Raw genomic sequence first — 21786 nt, 5'->3', positions numbered from 1 at the left:
CCTGGTACCGGCTCATTGCTGTGGGTTCTAGTCCATGGCAATCCTTCTGCAGCAATTTCCATGTCATGGTTGCGGTTACGTACTCGGGCCACACTGGCAGGACTCGGGATGCCAACTGGCCAACTGGCCGGCATTGGTGGCCGCCCAAGCGCTTGTGGTGTTGTGTTGGCCCAATCTGCTGGTCTACAGTACCTCTGACAGTTGGCCCTTTGTCTTCTCCTGCCTTCTGGAGTTTCTATTGTGGCCCAGTAATGTGCATAACGACGAGCAGACGAGCAGACGAGGTCCCGGGAGTGGATCATCTTGATAGGTTGCCCTCGTCTCTCTTCGCGATACTTGTAGGATAGGGACCCACCCCATCACCGCTGCTGGAGCTGGCCTTTTTATTTTTTTGTCCCCCCTTCCTAAATGAAGGGGTCCAGCCGGGCGTCAACCGGGAACTAGCCGCTCGAGATACATTGGCACATCTCCCGAATCGACCTAGCCATTACTCACACCCGTAATCAGACGATCCTTTTTTTTCCACCCCGCCAATCTCAACTTTTTGTCAACCTTCAGCGCCTCGTTTTTAGCACAACGTCTATTTCACGTGCCAGCGTGCGCGGCATGCAGTCTGCAGACACTTATTAATCAGGCGCAAACTCTGCCGCTGTTGCTGTTGCTGTCGCTGTCGGCGCTGCATCAATTCCGTCCATTGCAAGCCCTGAGTAATGCAACCGAGGACGACGGTGTTACCATCAATGTAAACCGGTATGTTGTTACCAGATGGAACCTGGACGTACGGAGTAGACGTCTTGGTAGTCGGGCCTTGGAAGATTGCTATATATACTTAATGCGCCCATCCCACTTCCCGCGCTTACACCAAATGGTTTGCCTGATGGCGTACATACTATATAGGCTGTACTGGTACTACCTACCACAGTCGATGCGATTGCAGTTCCACTTCGTGGCCCCGGGTGGAACCGTCATCTAAAAGCCCAAGCTGCCAGCTGCACCCGCCCAAGCATCGTTTATTGCGACTAGGTATTGTTGGTACCACTGGCGGCGAATCATCAATCTGCGGTAAGGTTGAAGAATCGTTTCATCTTTCATTGAACGGCCAGACCTTATCTTAGTGCTATGCAGTAGTAGCCGCAAAGTAGTATACCTACCACCTACCCAGCCAACCAGTCTCGAGGTATACAGACTGGCTCTGGTCGCTTGAGAGCAAGGCAGGCACTCGATATAATGTTTTCCGCCAAGCGGAAGCGGAAGCTGAGCAAACACAGCCTCTTCCAAGAGCTACAGACAGACAGGCCTTGTTCTGACATACTTACCCATGTCAGACGCCACAAGCAGACAAGAGGATGCAAAGACATGTTGCCATTCTATTTAATATACCGCCGTCGCCAGTAGCGAGGGGTCTCGACCAACATCCAGACAGCCTCTATTACGCCAAACAAGTAGCTAGCCATGCCTACCAGATGCGACATCTTGGCCGCCAGGGCAGTTAGTAAGTAAGTACCTAGGTAGCCATACATACAATCTTGTTTCCGACTTTTTCGTTGGATCCGTCAGGTAGGGTTGGTCTTCCAATTGGGTAGAACGAATGACACCAACGTTGGCAGCTCTCGCTTTGGGCCTAGTAGTAGCGATGAAGAAGGAGAAGGAGTACGACGTACAAATTCATGCCATGCCCTCCAGCACATGCTCATGCTCATGCCCATGCTCATGCTCATGCTCATGCTCATGCTCATGCTCACACGGGAAACAAAAACCACAATTATTGTTATCTTGCCTGCAACGCACACGCACACACATATGGCTCCAGCCCACAATATTCTACCCTGCATTCGCTGAGGGCTGCCCGCGGGGGAGGGGGATGTTCGCCCGGACGCGCAAGGTTCTTGGCGAGACAGGTGACTGCCGTTGCATTGGCGAGCTCCTTGCGGACGAAGCTGAAAAGAGTTTCGCTCCGTACGGCATGGGCTGCCAGGACAATCACGAGGCAGTGGGCTGGTTCGCCACTGAGCATGCTTGGATGGATGGCATTGCTGCTGCTGGCTTCGTTGGATGTTACCTCATCGGAAGCCCGAATGGCCTCAACCCGATCGATTTGCGAATTTGCCGCCAATGCCGGCTCTAGCCCCTGGGGGTTGCTTTCAATGCCTTCCTTTGTTGTTCTTCTTATCCGCCCGACTTTGGCCAACTGGGCCAGGCTGCCAGGGAAGAAAGAGTTGCGGTCAAAAGCAGGTTTGTATCGCCGGGCTCAACCCTACCATCTCGCATTTCCTGAAAGATGTCCGCATGTGGCCCGGGTGTATGCCTGTTGGTTGATGGCCAGCTTTGCAAGCTGCTGCGATGATGCTCCACCCCCTCTTTCTTATAGTGCTATGCTAAACCTGATAGCATGACATAGGGCTATGAATGACTAAACTCAAACCCAAAGTGAGGCGGTGACGTGGGCTTCCTGGGCTCTGCCCTCTGCTCGCAATGCGTTTCTCTCCTCCAGTTGCAGGCTGTTATGGCTGGAGAGGATGTTGCATATACCCATCGACTAGCTGGTTTCAGCTGTCAACTACACATCATGTTGCCGCCGATCAGGCTGGGGCTAGCCAGATTGCTTGCGACTTCGCAATGCGCTCTCTCGTAGTTCTCATGGGCCTGCTCAGACGTTCTATTACTATGATTGTTGTTGTTGTTGTTTCCTACGTTGGTGTCATTCGTTCTACCCAATTGGAAGACCAGCTCTCGCCGAATGGCTAAGTAGGTATATACGATAATAGGGATTAGGGATATTTACTCAAGGACAGGGGGTTTCTACATATCTCGAGCGGATATTATAATCATATAACAGCAAACTGTCCCATGCACCGCAAAGCTGCAAAACTCCCGACCCGGTGAATGGGATTGGCGCAAGGGCATGGATGTCACGGGTTGTTCCTTCGGCATTGGGACTTTGGCAGCAGCAGCACGCACGCCTGACTCCCCGCCCGTAGCATGGAAGAGTCGCATCTGAGAGAAGTGAAGCTCGTGCGTGCTTTTTATAGCCAAACCGTTTCCATCGCGACTTTCCAAGAGTCTCACAATACATCACCAGATGGTGAGACATGCATGCTGCCAAAATCCACCCGTGCGGCAGAAAGGATTGACGAGTTCATGTGTTTGAATCCACATTTCCCGAAAAAAAAGGTGTCGCAGCTTGTATCGCTCTCCGCACTTTGCGTGTCCCGAGGGCGGGCAGGCGGGAGGAATATCTCGAAATGCTGCTCGCTCTGGTGACCAAAAAAGAACCTATCCCCGGCCCTCTCGTCATCTGTATTCGCATCGCTTATCTTTGTATGCATTCGGGCAGGAGGATGTCTCGTTTCGCCCCGCAGGTTGTGTTGCGGTTAGCCAGCCAAGTACATCCCTAGCTAGCTAGCAGTAGATCAACGTCGTCGTCTGTCCAAGACCGGGATTCCTTCCCCCACCGGCGATCATTCTGTCAAGTCACGTTCGCCCGTCCACACCCCGCCTACCTTGTCTTGTTAGTGGATAGGTATCGTTATCTTGTATAAGTCGGTTGATGTGTGCGCAGATACGCGCATACATGCACATTGCTGGTTCGAGTATGTGTAGGCATAATCGTAGTGCTGAAGATGTCGAAGACATGCCATGCCATGCCATCCCATCCCACCCTCTGCGCTCTCGTGGCATGCTTGCCGTGTATAAAAGTATCTGCACGCACGAGATACATATCTCCTCCCGGGGTAACGATGATACTTGCTTATCAACACATCCCTTCTTCGGCGCGCACAAGATCAACAATCCTCCTGGTGACACCGTCGAGAGAAACAACCAAGCACCAAGCACCAAGCACGCGCACATCCCCCAATGCTACATGGGCAAGAGGGGTAAAGGAGAGAGGCACACAAGACCACCTGGGAACTGCACTCCGTCCCGAATCATACACGCGGCGCCGTGTACATGCACGAGGGACAGCAAGACACCAAAGCCGTCTCCAAACAAGTGTGGTCTAGAGCATTCCCCTGTCCGGGGGAAGAGTAGCCTGCCTGGCACAAACACGAGAGACAGAGGGAGAGCCATGTCACCACCTTCTCGCTTGGACCTTCCGGGACCTCGTTGAAGCAGATGACCTCTCTCACACCATCCTTCCCCGAAGTGCCAGATGGGGCATGCCACGCCATGCTTTTCCCGTCCTTACTTACCTATTCTGCCGTTTGTAGAAGATAACGAAATGTCGCCAAAGGGAGATATCCCACCCCCAGCACCCCCAATGATATCATGAGATTGACCGCCTTCTCATACCTCTTCTTCTTCTTCTTACGACAAGGCCGGCAATTCCCTGGCAGCCCTGATCGGAATATCATTACATGATCGATGATCAACGATCATCGGCTTTTTGGGTATACCATGCGATCCACGCCGATCAAACGTCCGTTTTCCCGTCTTTCCTTTTTGGCGATTCTCTACGAATCCCGGTCACCGACTTTTGGCATTCTCGGTTAGGTCGACCGTTTCTCCGTAGCATGGTTACACAAAACATGCCCCCATGCTGCTCGTCACTGTAGTTAAGCGTTCCGAGACGGTCCGCAGTATCTGATAGAGCTTGCTATCGTTTCAAACTCGGGGCAGAAGACGTCCTGCCGTGGGTGGTCGTTACTGTCACACATGCTCATCGCAAGGTAGCCGCTGCTCTGTCCGTGCAAGGTTGGTCGGACTTCATCGATGGCTCGATCGCAATGGCTTTTAGATATACCCGGAGATACCGGTTGCCGTTACGCATTAATGGAACAGCCTCACCCACTATGCCGCCTCGCTGTGATAGAGTTTCTCAGCCATGGCCGGCGGCAATGCACAGCATCGAGCTGTCCATGTCATGAGATAGCCCTTCTGACCATGGCATAATCTATCGCTCAACGAGCCCACCTCTTAGCATATTATGGCATGCTCATCACGAACGGCACGGCAATGCTGTCTCCGTGTTTCATGTAATGAGGTTTGGTCCGAATATATGCCTGGCTCTTCGTTGAACGGCACTGGAGGCTTTTAGTGTTGGGTTAGGACGAGTAACTCTGTAGCTGCGTCGTGTCTTCTTGGGTCGTTTCGTGCCAGTCTTCTCGGGGCACCGATGTTCTCGCCGCTGGGTGAGCAGACCCGGCGCACGTCTATACGGTAGCCATGGCTTCACTCCACGGGGCTTTATGGCATGTTGCCCAATAGCGCGCGCCACTGCGCACAAAACGGACAGAGCTCGAAGTCGTGGATATGGCGGAACTAGGACCAAAGTCGTGTTGCCTTCCAACCTTCGTAGACGTGTTGGCATTCTCTGTCCTTTTCTCCGTCTCTTGCTTTTTCCGTTTCCTCTTATCATATCTCTACAGCGTGGTAGTTACTCTCTCGCGATCTCGTCGGTGGCGTTGGCAGTTGGTTCTCGCATGCCATACTCATGAGGTCGTCGGTCAAGTCAATACAGTCAGTGTCTGGTGTTAATGTCATTAGCCTTCGAGTAATCGGGGGCAGGTGATTGACACAGTTTCTGGTGTTCCCAATAGGTCGCATCCACTTTCTGACTCTCGCCGTTTCTTGAGCATGAGGTCTTGGCTGGTATTCCCTTCTTCCGTTTCGAGATAGAGTATGGTCGAAGCATTCGAAGGTATATGTTGTTTGTGTGTCGAGCCGTAGGCGATGTGGCTCGTGGGATTAGTGTGTTGTAGCCGCGGTAGCTGCCATGTAAAAATTGCCCTGACGATTATTATGTTGCTTTGGGGGGAGACAGCCTCTCTCTGACAAGCCCGTATTATGCCGGCCAAATGTGTCGTATGGCTTCTGTTGTCGATGTCCTCCGCAGTCTGGCACCTGATCGTTTCTTTCATCAACAAGCATGGTCGTGGTTATACTGGTGTTATCTCCTTGCGACTCTGGTCTGGGTCTCGACGTCGGTTGTGGCAGTTTCCCCATAGGCAAGTCTCAATCAAGCCTTATGCAGTTAAATGTTCGTCGAATGACTGGTTTATCTGGTGTTCCATTCACCGAGAGTTTGGAGGCCTACCAATGATCCTGAAATGTGCTGGTCGTCGAACAGAGAAGGTGATTTTACATGACGACGTTCAATTCCCTTGGACCACGGACCTCGATTGTCTTGGGAACGAGATTGGCCAGTCCATTCTATATAACCCAATCCTAAGGGCTATTGAACACTTCTCTATCCATCATCACCATCCAAGTTAGCGTCTGGTAAGCTCTGCCCGGCGGGAACATCTACCCTGCTAGACGATATCTTGAGCGCCGGTAATGGTATCTGAATAGGGGTAACTTACCATTTGCAGCCCGTATACTAAGTATGCAGTGAATGGAAACTCCTGTCCATAGCCGCTCTGTCACTGCCCGAGAGAACTTGTAAAGAAGATTTTCGTCGCTAAGGGGTCATCGCCAAACCCACCGACTTTCCATGAGCTTATAGGACCGGCGAGGTCGCTCTTTTGTCGCCATAATTGGCCGAGTAATAAGAAGCCTAGCAATACGTCTGGTGTATCTCCTCGGTGTCTTGCCACTCGACAGTCATAGAACAAGACCCCGAGCGCCGCCCATAGACTCGCATTCTTGGTATTCTTCTAGCTTCAGCTGACCTTCTTACTTCACTTCAACCCACCAACCATTCCCCTACCTGCCTAACCGCCATTTATCATCGTCAGCGTTCCTGCCGTCCTTTCTGTTCATACGGAACCAATCCAACATCACCATACCCTAGCAATCACACCACCCCTCAGGAATAAGGTAAGCTACAGCGATACTTGTGTGGGTTGTGCCCTTTACTCAACCCTGACCTCCACATCGTCGATCGTGGTTTATTCCATCGTTGACCGTGGTCTACTCCATCGCCGGCTGTGATTTATTCCATCTTCTTCCGAATCATTCACCTTCAACCAAGGCCAACCAACCCCTACACAATCTACACCTCTGGTTTATTCAAGCCTTCACCTCTCCACAAACTTCCGGTTCATACGATAGTTGATTCAAGGTAAGCCATGCTTCTTCTCACCACATATTCTCAGCAGCTGGGAGTTTCCTATTCCCCCGTCATCACAGTGGTTTTGCCTTTTGCATAACCCTGTCATCCACCCCTACTCCCCTGGTCTTTAACCAATACGTCACTCGTACTCATCTCGTTCCTGCCTACCTGCTCAGGTAATCTACCACCTACTCAAGATCTACTTTCCAGCACACCTCAGTACGCCCCTTCGCCCTTCGCAGGCAACTCGACTTGACTCAGACTCAGGTAAGTGACTTGCTGCATTCCTTCGCCAACAACCAGCTTGCAGACCACCCAGTTGTACCCTGCAATCCCTCCCACACCTCTCTTTTCGCATCCCAGGTACCAGCTGGGCTATCAGTTGATACCTCCCAGGCGCCGAAAAGCCCTTGCCGATTGTAATAAAGCTCTTGCCGAAACAATCGGCAGGCCGACCGTTCGGTCCCACTTTAAACTCGGGCGATTCCCCGGAGCTACCTACCTGCCAACATCCCCTGAACATACTCTTTCACGGAGACTTCAACCTGCCCTTTCAACCAATGTGATTACGGCCCCAAAAGAATTGCACGCTGGTGGTTAATTAGGCTGTGGTCTCTTCACATTTACCCTTCATACTTCTGGCCTTAGCTATCCTTCCGCACGCACCTACACCCGCAACAATGGATACCGGTTACTGTCTGTACATCGAGCGTCCCTCGACCTCCCGCATCATTGTGACCGGAGATGAGTCTTACGACGCGGTCCCTGGTGACCGCAAGGCTGAGCGCCTCCCGACTAGCGAGCAGAGTGCTCGAGGCTTTTTCATGGAGTCCCCCTGGTCCCAGGGCGAGCACTTCAAGAACCATACCTGGACCACTTGGCTTGGAGGACCCGAGTTCGGCCCCACGGCCCGTGTGGACCCCTCCAACGGCATGTACTACTGTCGACAGGTTCCTGTCCAGGAGTCACTGATCAAGCGCGGCTTGATAGCCCGGCCTCAGATGGAGGACATGGAACGTGAAGTTCGCAAGTTCAACATCTCGTTGAACCCGAACATCCACATGCCCCGAACCCGGCCCTGGAAGTACACCGACGACCGTGAGGAACCCACCCCCGAGGAGCTGGTGGCCTTGCGCCTCGCTCATTTCCCCAATGTCCCGGGTCTCGTTACCAAGGTAAGTCTACTGCATTTATTCCACCTCCCCCTTTGAAGTACTCACATCGTGCTTACCCCTTTCGCAGGCCCCCATGGTTCTCAGCGGCAATGCCTTCAAGATCCCGACCAACAGCGAGATGTGCCTGCTTGAGCAGGTCATGGCTATTCCTGAACTCCGTGAGAAGATCCTGGAGCACCTTCTTGGAAGATGGCTGGCATTGGGTAACCTGGCCAGAACCAGCCAGACTATGTTCAAGCGCCTCGAGGCCACCTTCGTAAGTAACTAGCGGCCATTAAGTGTTATGATGGATAAGGCTAACCTGTTCCAAAAGTCGCACTGGGACCTGACAAACCAATGGTTTGGTGGCTGCGACCTCACTCTGGATGTCTTCGAGGACAGGAAGTACCGAGGCGGCTGGACCAAGCACCAGAAGACGCAGGCCAAGCGCATGCTGCAGATTGTCCATGACAACGATATGGACCCCAAAGAGAAGCGGAAGCAGAAGGAGAAGTACATTGACTCGACCAAGTATGTCTCTGTCCACCCGAGCAGACAGCGCCAGCAGTTTGGCAAGAAGACCCTGTCGGGCCAGATGATTCCTGGTACCGAGTGGTACGACCATAGCGACTCTCGCCAGGACCCCATGAACGAGGACCCGGTGTTGAAGGGCGAAAGCCACATCAGCCTTCGTAAGTTGCCTATATCGAGACGTTAACAGTTGCGTCGGGCTAACGGTGTGTTGTAGTGCGAAGCATCTACCGCCACGGCACGAACATCCGCTATCTCCATCTTCACAGAGTGCCTTTCCTCAACGTCAACGCGGTCAAGGCGATGATGAACTCGCTACCCAACCTCCGGGTCTTGGGCATCTACAGCTGCGACCTTCTTAACTTTGCCCACACCAAGGACCTGCTCAACATCGTCATCGAGGCGAACAGAGTCAATGCGGCACGGCCTGCCATTGACTTCGACTACTATCCTCGCTTCCACAGAGGACCAGTCGAGGATCGGGTCGGCTCGTACGGTGTCTTCTGGAACGACGAGGGTGGCTTCAAAACCACCTTGGCCGTGGCTGCCTCGCTCCTTAGCATCATGCGAGTTGCCAAGAAGGGAAACATCGACCTCGGCACTTCTCGGGACAAGGCATTCTACAAGTGGCTGAACGACTTCCCGTGGGAGTTCTGTACCCTGCCCGTTATCCTCGCCAGCATTGCTCGCATCTTGGGCTTCGAGGAAAAGTACCCGCAGATGATCACGGAGCACTACAAGGAGAGATTCGGCAACCAATGGAAGGACCATCTTGTCATGATCCCGACGGACCAGGTCGTATTGGAGAGAACTCTTCACATGGACCTCTACATTGCGGTCCTGGGAGCCCCGCAGCGCCAGACGCATATGGACGCCATGACCTTCTTCACCTGCTGCCACTGCGACGAGAAGCTCTTTGCCGGCTTCTTCCGAGCATGCGAGGCACTCAAGTCGCCCACCAACCGCACCTGCCACGGCTGCGAGCTCGAATTCGCCCTCCAGCAGCCCAAGCACAACTTCATGGAGTGCAAGCGCATGATCGCCGCCCTGCCCTGGACGCGCCGCTTCTCCACGGTCGACAACCTGAAGACCATCTTCGGCCGCGAGCACAAGCCGGGCCCGACATACGCCTCGCATGTGACCAAGTCTTTCATCAACGCCTGCAAGTACTTGCGCGACGACGCTGCCCATGCCGTCAAGGAGAAGCTTGCCCATTGGGAGCTTCGCCACGAGGAGCTGATCGAGGAGAAGCGGACCTTCACTCAGCAGTGGCAGCATCGCGCCCAAGACAAACAGATGAACGAGGCCAGAGAGGAGATCAACAAGTGCCTCACCACCCTGGGCGAGCAGGTTGACCCTGCCACGAAGACCCCCGAAGCCAACAACTGGGACGAAATGCGTCGCCAGTACTGCCAGCGCCTCGCCCTGCAGACCGGCCGACTGGGCAACCTTGGTCCTCACATGGGCCTGGGCTGGGAGAGATGGCTGTGAGAAGCTGTTTGCCATGTACGATACGATCTAACGACCTTTCATTTCGTTTTGCTTGAGTTGATCTTCTCAAGATAAATCACCAAAATTGCCTTGATTTCACACCCAAAGTGAGGCGTTTGAGCCCGTATGCGGTGATTTACTTTAGAGGAGGCCCCCTTTCCTTACCATCAGATTAGATCAGAAGTCATCCCTACAGGGATTGGACACCAAAAAATACATTAGAGCAGCACTGTAGAATAGAAATCTCACCCAAAAACTAACTCTCCATGGCTATACTGATTATACGTGTGGATGGTGTTTCATAAACAGCATAACCGCATAATGTATTAGTAGACATTGATTTCATTAAAACGGCGTCAACGGCCGCTCGAATAACCAAACTGCCGTCCTAATGAATAAATAGTAACTAGTAATCGAAATGCACGAAATGCTTATCCGAGGTACCCTCATGGACGATTATACGGACTATGCTGCAGTTCCCCCCCAATGGAACCGAGTAACAAGATGGTGCAAAATACCAATCTACAGCAGCATCATGATTTGCCTGGCTAGTTAAACTCAGCAGCGGAATAGACTGCAGTGACATGACTACTTATACAGGCCCAAGTTGCCAGCATATAACTAGGCCACAGAGTCTCACCACCAGAGCCTGTTTGACGGTCACCACGACCCTGAATAGTATCACGAATTGGTAAACATCGCCAGCCGTGACATTGTCATTTACCTGAAAGCTGCTTCAAGAGATTCCTCTCTAGAAGGCCATCATCCAACGTGGTTGGAGTTAGGGGCTAGCTAGTAGGCTCGCTAGGTCGGCAGCTCTTCCTACAAGGTCTCGACAGTACTAAGCTTGACGACGAGGTCGAGCTTTACCGTATCAACTGCACGGCCAGTGCCACATATTCTCGGCTCTCAAGTGTGACCAAGTCGCACCGTGCTCATGACAATGCTGTTGCAGCCTCAACCAATTAGGAAACCGAGGACACAATTCGATCAACATAGGCAAGGAAGTGTTTACTATGGTATGCATTACGGGCAGGGCACGAACGAGTCATGAAACAAGAGGTGGGAGGGGGAACCGTGGACACTGGACTGAGCAAGATCTCTGATAGTTCAAGGGGGTATCTTCGCGAGTCTACTACTAATCTACAGTATGATATGATACAGCCCAGAAAGACGAGCCTATCACCTCAAGCGATACCTTTCTTCTTTCAGCCAGACCTTCTTGCCACCTCAGTAGCAGAGACGACATTTCTCAAGTTACCGAAGGTGAGAGTATCGTTAATCCTGGCAGCGCCCGAGAAGAGCATCACCAGCCTATCAATGCCGCAGCCCCATCCTCCAGTGGGCGGCAGGCCATGCTCCAGGGCCTGGATGTAGCTCTCATCGACGACCGCCTGCCCCTCCTCCCCCGGACAGATCTCCGTTCTTGGCCGCCACCTGGAGCTCAAACTTCCTCCGCTGCTCAGCCGGGTCGTTCTCCTCTTCGTAAAAGTTGGTGATTTCGCGGCCGTGGATGAACAGCTCAGCTCGCGCGGAGACGAGCTGACCTGTTCGGGGGCAGGTGAAGGACTTGGCCAACGGCGACATGCAGGCAGGGTGGTTTATGATGAAGATGGGCATCTCGTGAGAGTCTTGCTCCAGATATGTACCCGCGAGGTTATCGAGGAGCTTGTTCAGTGTAACGTTCGGAGGCACTTCATATTCCGTGCGTGTGCTGATCATATCAGACACCCGTTCCAAGGCGTCGGGGGCAGACAGATCTGGAAACTTCACGCCTAGCGCTTCTTCCAATGCTGGCAAGAACTCAACTGCTCTGAAGGGAGAAGAAGGATCGATAACCGTATCAGCATTGACAGCCGTGCTGGCCTTGCGATCCGTGCGATCCGTTCCATTCGCTTGCGCCTCCAATCTCTCTAAAGCGGACAGGGAATGTTCGTCGGCGGATAGGCGAGGTTGGTCGGTGCCCAATCTCTTGCTGAAGTATTGCAACTCAGGGGGTTGAAGTGTTGCGTACTTCTTTGCCTTGACTTCATGGGCAAACTCTGCCAACTCGCTGATGAGGCGGGTGGTGAACTCCATCAAGTCAGGGAGGGTCGTGTAAGTGGAATAGAACTCGCACATGGTGAACTCGGCATTGTGAGTCCCGTCTAGCCCCTCGTTGCGGAAGGCCGTCCCGATCTCGAATATCTTGTCAAAGCCACCCACGACCAAGCGCTTCAGCCACAGCTCCGGAGCAATCCGCATGGCCAACTGCTTACTAGGGAACTCAGTGGCGGACGTGAGAAAGGGTCGAGCAGTAGCACCGCCAGCATAGTCGGCCAGGATTGGCGTCTGGACTTCGAGGAAGTCCTTCTGGACGAAGAAACTCCTTAACCGCCATATCATCTCGGATCGAAACCGAAGGAGCTGCTGGCTGTGGGGGTTGACCAGAAGATCAAGAGGCCGGTTCAGAGCCATGGTCTCTTCATTGACGAGTTTGGTCGGAATAGGTGCCAAACTCGGGCTCAGCAGGGTAGGTAGTTGATTCGCCCGCAGCGTCAGCTCCCCGGCCGGAGTCACTGTTGCTGTTCCGGTAACCGAGACACTGTCACCTCGCAACAGTGCGCGCAACGTCTCCTTGTACTGCTCTACGGGCACTTCAGGCAGATTCCCGAAGGCGAACATGACTTGGACAGTTTGGAACTCATGTTCTATGGTAATAAAAACTAACTTGGAGCTCATTCTCCTGACGGACAAGACCCTGCCATAGAGGAGCACCTCTTCGTCATCCTTAATGCTGGAGTTGAAGTAGGCTTCTCGAAAGCGAGGTACCGTCAGCTTTGTGGGAGCTTGCGCGTGCTCAAGACGTGGGTAATGAAGTGCATTCAAGTCCCTCAGCTTCTGAATTCGCGTGTCAGTGGCTCTGGATCGCGCGGCCGAGGTTTGTGATTCGGCCTCGGCAGTAGGGTCCTTAATGTCCTTTGGTAACTGGACTGAGTATGGTCTACTAGTTGGCACCAGACTGAAAGGCGTCTGGGGGCATGATGACGGGGGGCACTTGGTAGAAAGAATTGTATAAAAGCGACGGTATCCAGCTGTGTTAGTGGCCGGAACCTGGGAAGCATAAGGCCGGAGAATTTGAGAGAACGACATGGCCTATATCTGAACAACCAGCCAAGTTAGAACGAGAAACCAGGTAACGTTTTGGTAAGTTGAGGGGAGAGAGCAATGGGAATCAGATAAGCTGGCAAAATGTGATCAACCACCACCGAAATGGTGTCAGTCGCAACGGTTCTAATGTTAAAGCAGGATCATCATGTGAAAAGAAAAATGTGGTGTACACAATTTGTCGAACTTACATTTTGCATCAGGCCCACAAGGCTTCTCCGGGATGGTTATTGCATATCAGAATTGGACTGTATCGTGCTGAACCGCCAGCTCGATTGGTTGAGTATGTCCTTTTCGCCAGTCAACCTGTGGGTTGAGTGAAGCTTTTATGCTCGCCGACAGGGACTTTTTCTGCCATGACGTCCCTTCCGGCCCAATGTTATCCCAGCATTTGACTGGATCCTGCCGTCCAATTGCCCCACCGCCTGCCATTTTCGAGCTGCCATCCCGCAACAGTTTGGACTATCGGTTCAATTTGATCGCAGCTGGGGAGCTTGGGAGCTACAGCAGGCATTTGCAGCCAAAAAGTTCATCATCCCCAAGAACCACCAAAGAACCGCACCTCAGGCCTACCACCAATTCCGAGTCCCTTTCGTGCCACCACCTACAACACATATACACCATGTCGTTCCTCGGATTCGGCCGCCCCCAGCCCTCGTCGGCAGAGAAGATTGCCGCTGTCGAGGCCGAGATGAAGCTGATGTCGGATATGCTGAACCGGTACGAATGCCCCCTCCTCCGCAATGTCGCATGCTTTCGTAGTGCTCGTGCATGGCCATCCGCTTATACACATTCCTCATGACAGTCTCAACCGTGCCTGCGCCAAGAAGTGCATTCCCAACGACTACCGCGAAGGCGATCTCAACAAGGGCGAGAGCGTATGCCTCGACCGGTGCGCCGCCAAGTTCTTCGACGTCCACCTGAAGGTGTCAGAACAGATGCAAAATGAAGCCGCAGCTCGCGGAGGCGCCGGCGGCGGTGGCAGCTTCGGATTTGGAGGTTAACGCTGGGAACTTAGGAAGAGGGACCGAAAAGAATAATGATGTCTTTCAGGTGGGGCCTGGGAGGTCCTATAGGCATCTTGCCGTGCATCTCGACCTGGAAGCAAATTGTATGATATGGTGTGTCGAGTGGCCTACTCGACACACTGCTGGCCTTACGAGTAGGGGCCATGTATGTATCTATGACTATAGAAACTCGGAGCCGGCGATGGGATGATCTAAAGTGCTGTACACTATTGCGATCTTAGACCAGGATCGGCCCGGGTAATTGGATGATTCCTCTCAACAATTGCAGAACCGCTTTCTTGCTGACAAGTTGGCAAAACAGCAGCTATGTAATTCGCTTTGCACTGATTTTGAAGTCCCCGGCCTATGCAATCTCATTACGCAAGAGCCAGGAACAATAGTCGTCAAAGCCGGTGCTGATCAGAATTACTGTTTGATGTAGTTTGAGTGTCTGATAAGCTCAGTGCTCAATACCATATTCTGCCACGACCTCGGCGGTTGAACTACGCTTAATGCACACACCTTAGACCTGTTGGACCTTGATGCAAACAAACAGCGCCCACATATCCCAGGAGCTACGTGCTCAGTCTAAGTGGAAAGAGGTGGCTGAAGGGTTAAGGTCCGTAGAGGTTGCCCTGGATCGTACATAGTACGGCAAGAATGCCACTCGACGCCTCAAGAGAAGCAAGATCCTGTCGGGGTCTGTCGGGATATTGGAATATCATTGATGTAGGGACCATCCAAACGACGCAGCTTGATTCTCCGAATCACATAATATAGGTAAGCTTGTCTAGCTAGGTCATCAATGACGCGCGGCATTCGGTCAGCTTCTTCGCCGTGCTTTGAAAAGACCGAGCTAACGGTTCGGTGAAGACCAATGTTCGGATATAATCCTAGGACGCCATCACGAACCAGGACATCCAGGGAAGCAAAGGATGGATATATGCACGACAGGAGTCAGTTGTTCCACTGCAACACATGACTGGTACTGCTCTTTTGCTGAGAGCAAGCTGCACAGCCCAAGCAGGGATTCTCATGTGCAAGTCCGGAGCTTCTTGGTAGAATGGCTCTATTAGAAACGCGATGGAATTTTTCGGAGTCATCGGCCAGCCAAGTCAACGCCACAATACATTGCATTGTGTGCCAAGGTAAGCGGCGCCCGTCTCAGGTGTAAGCCCCGAGCAAGCCCATTGCACAGCACAGCATGCCAGCCACTTCGTGTCGATGTTATATACTTTAGTGGGTGGCGGGCCCTATGAAGAGCCAAGATATACTTTGACTAATAAAGCTGAATTCGAGGGAGATAGATATAGAGAGCGAGTAATTAGATGCGTGCGTTTAGAATAAGCATGTAAGATAAGGTTAGTAGAGAGATATGCTAGGTTAGATAGTGCTGTACGTGGGGTGACCTCCCATGTTTTTGGTAGGGTGCTAAATGCCCACCAATCCCGTTACTACGTAGAGCTGTCTTCGGACGTCATGACTAGGGGACAGTCTTTTCTTTTTTGGGAATATAGGGACGGGGAAATACTCCGTACCTAGTGTCCTATCTGTGCTATTAGATGGTGAAGTCATAATTCTCAACTATCCTAACTGGAGCTCGGGGCTCGGGGTCCGTTGACCGGAGGACTCTGATAGTCGTAGCTGATTATAGAAGAAGAACCAGGATTGACTAGACATCAATTTAGTACAGACCGGACCTGACTCTGTCCAGTCAGCCAGTGAAGGTGCTCTGACAAACCCCCCACAAAGGACAAGCCACTAGTCATTCCCCAAGCAATCCCGCAGGAACCGACGCGCTGGTCGCTGTACGTTTAATCGTTGAGGCCCCACGCTGGACGCCTTTTTGCTCGAATCTCCCCGTCCCCGTCCCTTATCCTTCTTTCCGACCTCTGGCACTCTCCCGTCCGTATTGCTAACTCTAGTTGGCCGTCACAAGTGCATAACACTGGTGCTTCTCAAACCTTCCTTTCTACCTCGGCCATTTTTCTATTCGCTTCGCAGCTGGCGCCATGGATATTTCCTAGATACCTGCATACACACCTAGAGCACTGGACCTTCAGGGTCTCTCTCTATCTCTCTCACCAATTTGTTAATTTGGCGTGACGTACTATTCTGCCCCGCTCCCCAACCAAGCGGGTACCTGCACAAACCCTTTCAGTCTCGCCATTGCCAATATCGACTCCGAGCTCCTTGGGGCTTTCTCGGTTTTCAGTTTTATTCGACACAACCCCCATCGAGCGCAACACCGCAGACTGTCCACCCCCTGGGCGCTTCTCTGCTGCCCCTCTCTCGCTCCTACTCCCCAACGCCGGCCGACGACGACTGCGACTTTTCGATCCTCAGCCGCAGTCGCGTACTATGCGCCTCCGTAAGGCTGCCCGCGTTATCCTTGTCGGCGCACCGGGCGTAGGAAAGGGCACACAGTCCGAGCGCCTGCTCGCGCGCTTCCCCCAGCTGTGCGCCATCTCGTCGGGCGATCTTCTGCGTCACAATGTCAAGAACCGGACGCCGCTCGGCATCAAGGTCGAGAGCACCATGAAGTCGGGTGGGCTCGTGTCCGATAGCCTGATCCTGCGGCTCATCACCAACGAGCTAGGCCACCGCGGCTGGCTGTCCGGCGGCCGCGCCAATGTCATGACCCTCGAGTCCTCGGCTTTCGGCGTTGCTGAGGCCTACGAAGACGCCGACCCCTTCATCTCCACCCTCGACGCGAACCCACACGCCGCTGCGACCTTGTCGGCCCATGCCTCCGAGGACCCTACCGCTTCGTTCCTCCTCGACGGCTTCCCCCGCACCGCCGCACAGGCCGAGAAGCTGGATGGCATAGTCCCCATCAACTGGGTGGTGTCCATCAAGACCCCGTTCGACGTGATCCTGCAGCGCATCGCCAGTCGCTGGGTCCACGAGCCGTCTGGCAGGATTTACAACACGTCCTTCCATCCGCCCAAGGTGCCCGGTATCGACGACGAGACCGGTGAGCGCCTTGTGCAGAGGCCGGACGACAAAGAGGAAGTTTACCGCTCCCGCTTCCAGAAGTTCCAGGAGACGAATGAGCCCCTGCTCGAGCACTATGCCAAGAAGGGCGTGCTGTGGGAAGTGGAGGGTATGAGCAGCGATGAGATCAGCCCCAAACTATTCCGGGAATTCGAGAATCGCTTCATCTAGATGGTTGCCGGTCGTCTTTTGCATGGCGTTCTTCAGCGAATGTTCCTAGACGTTGCAAGGGTATACGGGAAATGAAGTGGCTATGTCGAGGGGAAAATCCCGACATTCTATAGTTTTAGCACCACGAGGCGTTCAAAGGGTATGCTTTTGGCGGTAGGGAAGGTCGAAGTTGAACGACTTCCGTATGAAACGTTATATGTATACTTGGGGGTTTTAGCGACGAAGCAATTGCACTTCTTGCTTAGATACACATCTGCCAATGGTGACCATATCACGAACACCGGCCGCAACCAATTTGCAAATACTACATCAATCTCACTCTGTTGGCTGTCTGAAATGTGCATGGGCGGGTGAATACTTTGGCCAAATGACTTGCGATATACCTGCTATGGGTTGACACGGCCATCACGTGAGACTTTGACTTCCTGGCTTTTACCAAAGAACCTGCTTCATCTTCAGCCGTGCAACAAGAAAAGCAGCAACTCTGCCTCGACTTGCTATAGCTGATATCCTCGGCATTGCTCGGTAGTCGGAACAGGGTCACACAACCAACTCGAGATCGAGGTGACACCCAATGCAGCGACTGTCATTCAATCGGTCGTATGATATGACAGGTGCTCCCCTGTGTCAACCTGGCTTTGTAAGACTGTCTTGAATGCATGTAACACCATGATTATCGAGGGTGCCGGAGGTATACGGCCTTGACGGTTACCCACCGTATAGAGGCGGGCTTGCGATTGACCCTGAAGCGCCCGACATAACCGATACCGCCCGGCCACAGGTTTCCGTTACCCCGCAAAAGCTTAGCATTAGGTAGGGGGAAGGCGAAATACTTGACGTAGTGTGCCGATCTGTACGTCCGATCAATCTGATTAGTCGTCCCCGGATCCGTGACTAGGTAGATTTGTAGCAGAAGGTACATCCAACTTAATAATCTCTGCTCTTTGCGGGCTGACGGGCAGCCGCGAGACTGGAGCCGAAGGAAGGGGGAAGGGGAGAAGGGGGGGTCGGGGGTCAGGTAACGATCCACCACCTACTCCACTGGGGGGTTGCTGCTGCATTCTAAATAGGAGCGCATTACGTACCCATCGAGGAAGATAGGCACGAGGCACGAGGAGGTAGGCAGGAGTTACAAGTAGGAAGGACTGGGCAGGATGCAAGCTGATGGCCCAGACCAGACGACCAGACGACGCGGAGTGCATGACACGATACAAGATAAGATCATACCTGCCTTTTTCGATTGATGAGGGTGGTGGCTCCTTGCATTTCCGATCGTTTCTTGCGCAACGACCGGCTGCCAGCTTAAAGACTACTTCCAATCAGGGATCCAATTGATGAACATCTCTGCCCAAGTCAGCTCACACCATCTCATGTCAATTTATTTTCCTCGCTCGTCTGATTCATCAAGGCAAACAGCCAGCCGACTTTAAACCGTCCGGTTTGAGATCTGAGGCTTGGCATCCATATTCTCATTGGGCCGTTTGTCGCTTTGGTTGCATGTTTCGAACTCTTGGACCGGGGTAGCCTGACCGTACCGTCTCCTCGCCTGCGTCGCATCGCCTAGAAAATCCTGGGCAGTCATCATCAATGCTCGCACCGGCCTCCCAGACCACCATGGCATAGACTCTGCTTACTTACATCTGCTCGACTTTGCATTGTTTGGTTTTCATTCCTTTCTTTCCTTTTCCTCTCTTCAGTTTTTGCTCATTAGAACCCCGTTGTCGTTTCTTTCCCCCTCGTGCTGCATGGGTTCCGAACCTGCCAAAATGGCTCATGCTGGACTATCCAACTTTTGGCTGGCCCTAGCAGTCTTGCCAGGGCTGTTTGGCCATAGTGCGATCGCTGCAGACCCCCTACAGGGAGAGAGGTGTTCGATTGTCTCCCTTCCTGGATACAAGAGCTGCGATGCCTCTGCATTGCGCGACTTTGTACCTGCAACCGATGTTGTTGCCGATACTACTCCTGGGCAGGGGACAAAGAGCAGGGCAGGCGGTGGCGAGCCAGACCTCGAAGTATTGGGCAATGTGCTCGAAGGCATAGGGGTCCTGCAGGCCAACTACTTCAAGCAATGGCTGGGGACTTGGCCGGGCTCGATCGACTGGACGGGAGCTGTCGTGGGCACACACGTCTCAGGCACATTGAGCACACTCTCTGAGGCCTTCCCATTGTTGAACTCGAGTGAGGGAGGAGGCGCCGAAGACTGGAAGCGCAAGGTAAACCTCGTAGAGGGGTATTTCGCGCACATGGTCGCCTACTACTTTGGGCAGAACCACTTTGAGATCCGTAACCAGGCCTATGACGACATTCTGTGGGTTGTTCTTGGCTGGCTGGAAACGGTTCAGTTCGTCAACAAGCATACAGACCTACATTACGAACTGAACAGCCAAGATTCCCTCTGGAGTGGTTCCCAAGCCTCCGACAGCATTGAGGAAACCTTCTCAAACCAAACGTGGCATGGTAACGGGTGGATATCGAGCTTTTCTCATAGATCCCGCGTCTTTTGGGAGCTGGCCTTGAAAGGGTGGGACACGGAGTATTGTGGCGGTGGTATGGACTGGAGTCCTCACAAGCTGCTCTACAAGAACGCCATCACCAATGAGCTCTGGATAGCTGGTTCTATCTCGATGTATCTCCACTTCCCTGGTGATGGGAACCCGTCGCCCTACCAAGGGAAACAGAGCGGACCGGGTGCTGCTCGATTTAGTCCAGACCACCCCCGTTCCGGCTACAGGAACCCCAAGTTCTTGCAAGCTGCCATTGACGGGTATAACTGGTTGGTGGGTTCGGGCATGATGGACCACCGGGGACTCTACACCGACGGATTCCACGTCAGTGGCAAGATGGACCCCGAAAACAACAATACCAAATGTGACGAGCGCGACAACATGGTCTACACCTACAACCAGGGTGTGATTCTGACGGGCCAGCGAGGCCTCTGGGAGGCCACTGGTGCACCGTCGTACTTAAGCGACGGCCATCGTCTCATTCAGAGCGTCATCAAAGCAACTGGCTACGATCTGAAGCAAGGAAAACCGTTGGAAGACCCAGCTCTGACTCGACCGCAAGTCATTCCACCCTGGCATGGACTCGGGCGGGCAGGGATTCTAGAAGACGAGTGTGACGCTAGTGCTAATTGTAGCCAGGACGGCCAAAGCTTCAAGGGTATATACTTCCATCATCTGGCAACCTTTTGTGAGCCCCTTGCCGCTCCCATCACCCCCGAAGGGGTGCAAGTAGACATGCAAGCGTTTAAGACAGCCAAGGAAGCACACGACGAGGCTTGTGCCAGCTACGGCAGCTGGCTGAAGCATAACGCCGACGCGGCTCTAGGTACTCGCGATGACGGCAAGTTTGGCCAATGGTGGACCGCTAGCCTGCTCAAAGATTACGATGGGCCCTGGCCTACTCTGGAGACTGACGGGATTGACCACGCGGCGGCCGGTATCGATTATCGGAATTACGGAGTGCCCAATGACACCACCTGGAGGCGGCCCAGCGACTTGGTCATGATACCGGAACCTCCCCTGCCCATTGGCATACCGACGACGGGCACGGCTGACGGTGGCCAGAAGCTCCTGAACCGCGCACCGGACGCTACAGAGTCGCACTCGTCGACACGCATGAAGCGCGAGCAGCAACGCGAGGATGATCCCAATAATAGAGGCCTTGGCCGCACGGTTGAGACCCAGGGAGGTGGCCTGGCCGTCGTGAGAGCATACTGGAACATAGTGCATGCACCGCGCTAAAGGGGAAGAGTATCTGGTAGCGATGCATAATGATGAGACAGGATGAGACGGGATGAAGCACCTGTTGCATAGGCCACTGGGAAGCTAGCTCCTTGACGAGCCACAAAGCACATAAGGGGGAGACTGAGAGGAGTACTACATTATAGAGTATACCTAGGCGCACAAATGCACATCCGTAACGAATATAAACTATCGCCCGTATTTGTTGAACAAAGATGACACTCATGATAAGCAACATAGACTTGGCCAGGCCTCCTCCCTTGATCAGACGATGAATTGTAAGGACTATGTGCGGCATCGTTCAGCTCCATTTGCTGAAAACCGGGCACCTCTTTGCCTATACGGAAGGATATTCTAACCAAGCTGCCATGGGACGTTGGTAATCAACTTGGTATTTGCGATACTTCTCGGTATACATATCTAGTACAAAGTATGACAGAAGCTGGGTCAAATTCATTTCGCCACCGTATTTGAGCTGAATTTAGAGGGATTGCTTTCCCAAGGATAGGGGTAGGGTGTACAGTCCTCTATGATCACATTGATCCAAA

General features: G+C 53.1%; 5 protein-coding genes across 5 annotated transcripts; 4 read left to right on the top strand and 1 right to left on the bottom strand.

The window, feature by feature from the left end:
* Nucleotides 1-7674: 7674 nt before the first annotated feature.
* On the top strand, nucleotides 7675-10170 carry PG997_009506 (uncharacterized protein; the record flags this gene model as incomplete). Its single annotated transcript, XM_066813821.1, has 4 exons — nucleotides 7675-8169; nucleotides 8237-8425; nucleotides 8483-8840; nucleotides 8897-10170. The coding sequence occupies 4 exons, from the start codon at nucleotides 7675-7677 to the stop codon at nucleotides 10168-10170; spliced, it is 2316 nt and encodes a 771-aa protein (XP_066665783.1).
* Nucleotides 10171-11550: 1380 nt separating this feature from the next.
* PG997_009505 (uncharacterized protein) lies at nucleotides 11551-13302 on the bottom strand (the record flags this gene model as incomplete). Its single annotated transcript, XM_066813820.1, has 1 exon — nucleotides 11551-13302. One exon carries the CDS (start codon nucleotides 13300-13302, stop codon nucleotides 11551-11553), a length of 1752 nt encoding a protein of 583 aa, XP_066665782.1.
* Nucleotides 13303-13939: 637 nt separating this feature from the next.
* On the top strand, nucleotides 13940-14321 carry PG997_009504 (mitochondrial import inner membrane translocase subunit TIM10; the record flags this gene model as incomplete). The annotated part of the gene is made up of 2 exons (XM_066813819.1): nucleotides 13940-14037; nucleotides 14123-14321. The coding sequence occupies 2 exons, from the start codon at nucleotides 13940-13942 to the stop codon at nucleotides 14319-14321; spliced, it is 297 nt and encodes a 98-aa protein (XP_066665781.1).
* Nucleotides 14322-16685: 2364 nt separating this feature from the next.
* PG997_009503 (adenylate kinase- variant) lies at nucleotides 16686-17492 on the top strand (the record flags this gene model as incomplete). Its single annotated transcript, XM_066813818.1, has 1 exon — nucleotides 16686-17492. The coding sequence occupies one exon, from the start codon at nucleotides 16686-16688 to the stop codon at nucleotides 17490-17492; it is 807 nt and encodes a 268-aa protein (XP_066665780.1).
* A 1766-nt stretch (nucleotides 17493-19258) lies between these two features.
* PG997_009502 (glycosyl hydrolase) lies at nucleotides 19259-21238 on the top strand (the record flags this gene model as incomplete). Its single annotated transcript, XM_066813817.1, has 1 exon — nucleotides 19259-21238. One exon carries the CDS (start codon nucleotides 19259-19261, stop codon nucleotides 21236-21238), a length of 1980 nt encoding a protein of 659 aa, XP_066665779.1.
* Between the last annotated feature and the right edge of the window lie 548 nt (nucleotides 21239-21786).

Source organism: Apiospora hydei (assembly GCF_038363865.1).
Source record: "Apiospora hydei strain CBS 114990 chromosome Unknown utg000007l_segment0_segment0, whole genome shotgun sequence".
In the NCBI taxonomy this organism is placed as follows: Eukaryota; Fungi; Ascomycota; class Sordariomycetes; order Amphisphaeriales; family Apiosporaceae; genus Apiospora; species Apiospora hydei.
This window is presented reverse-complemented; position numbering and strand designations above follow the sequence as displayed.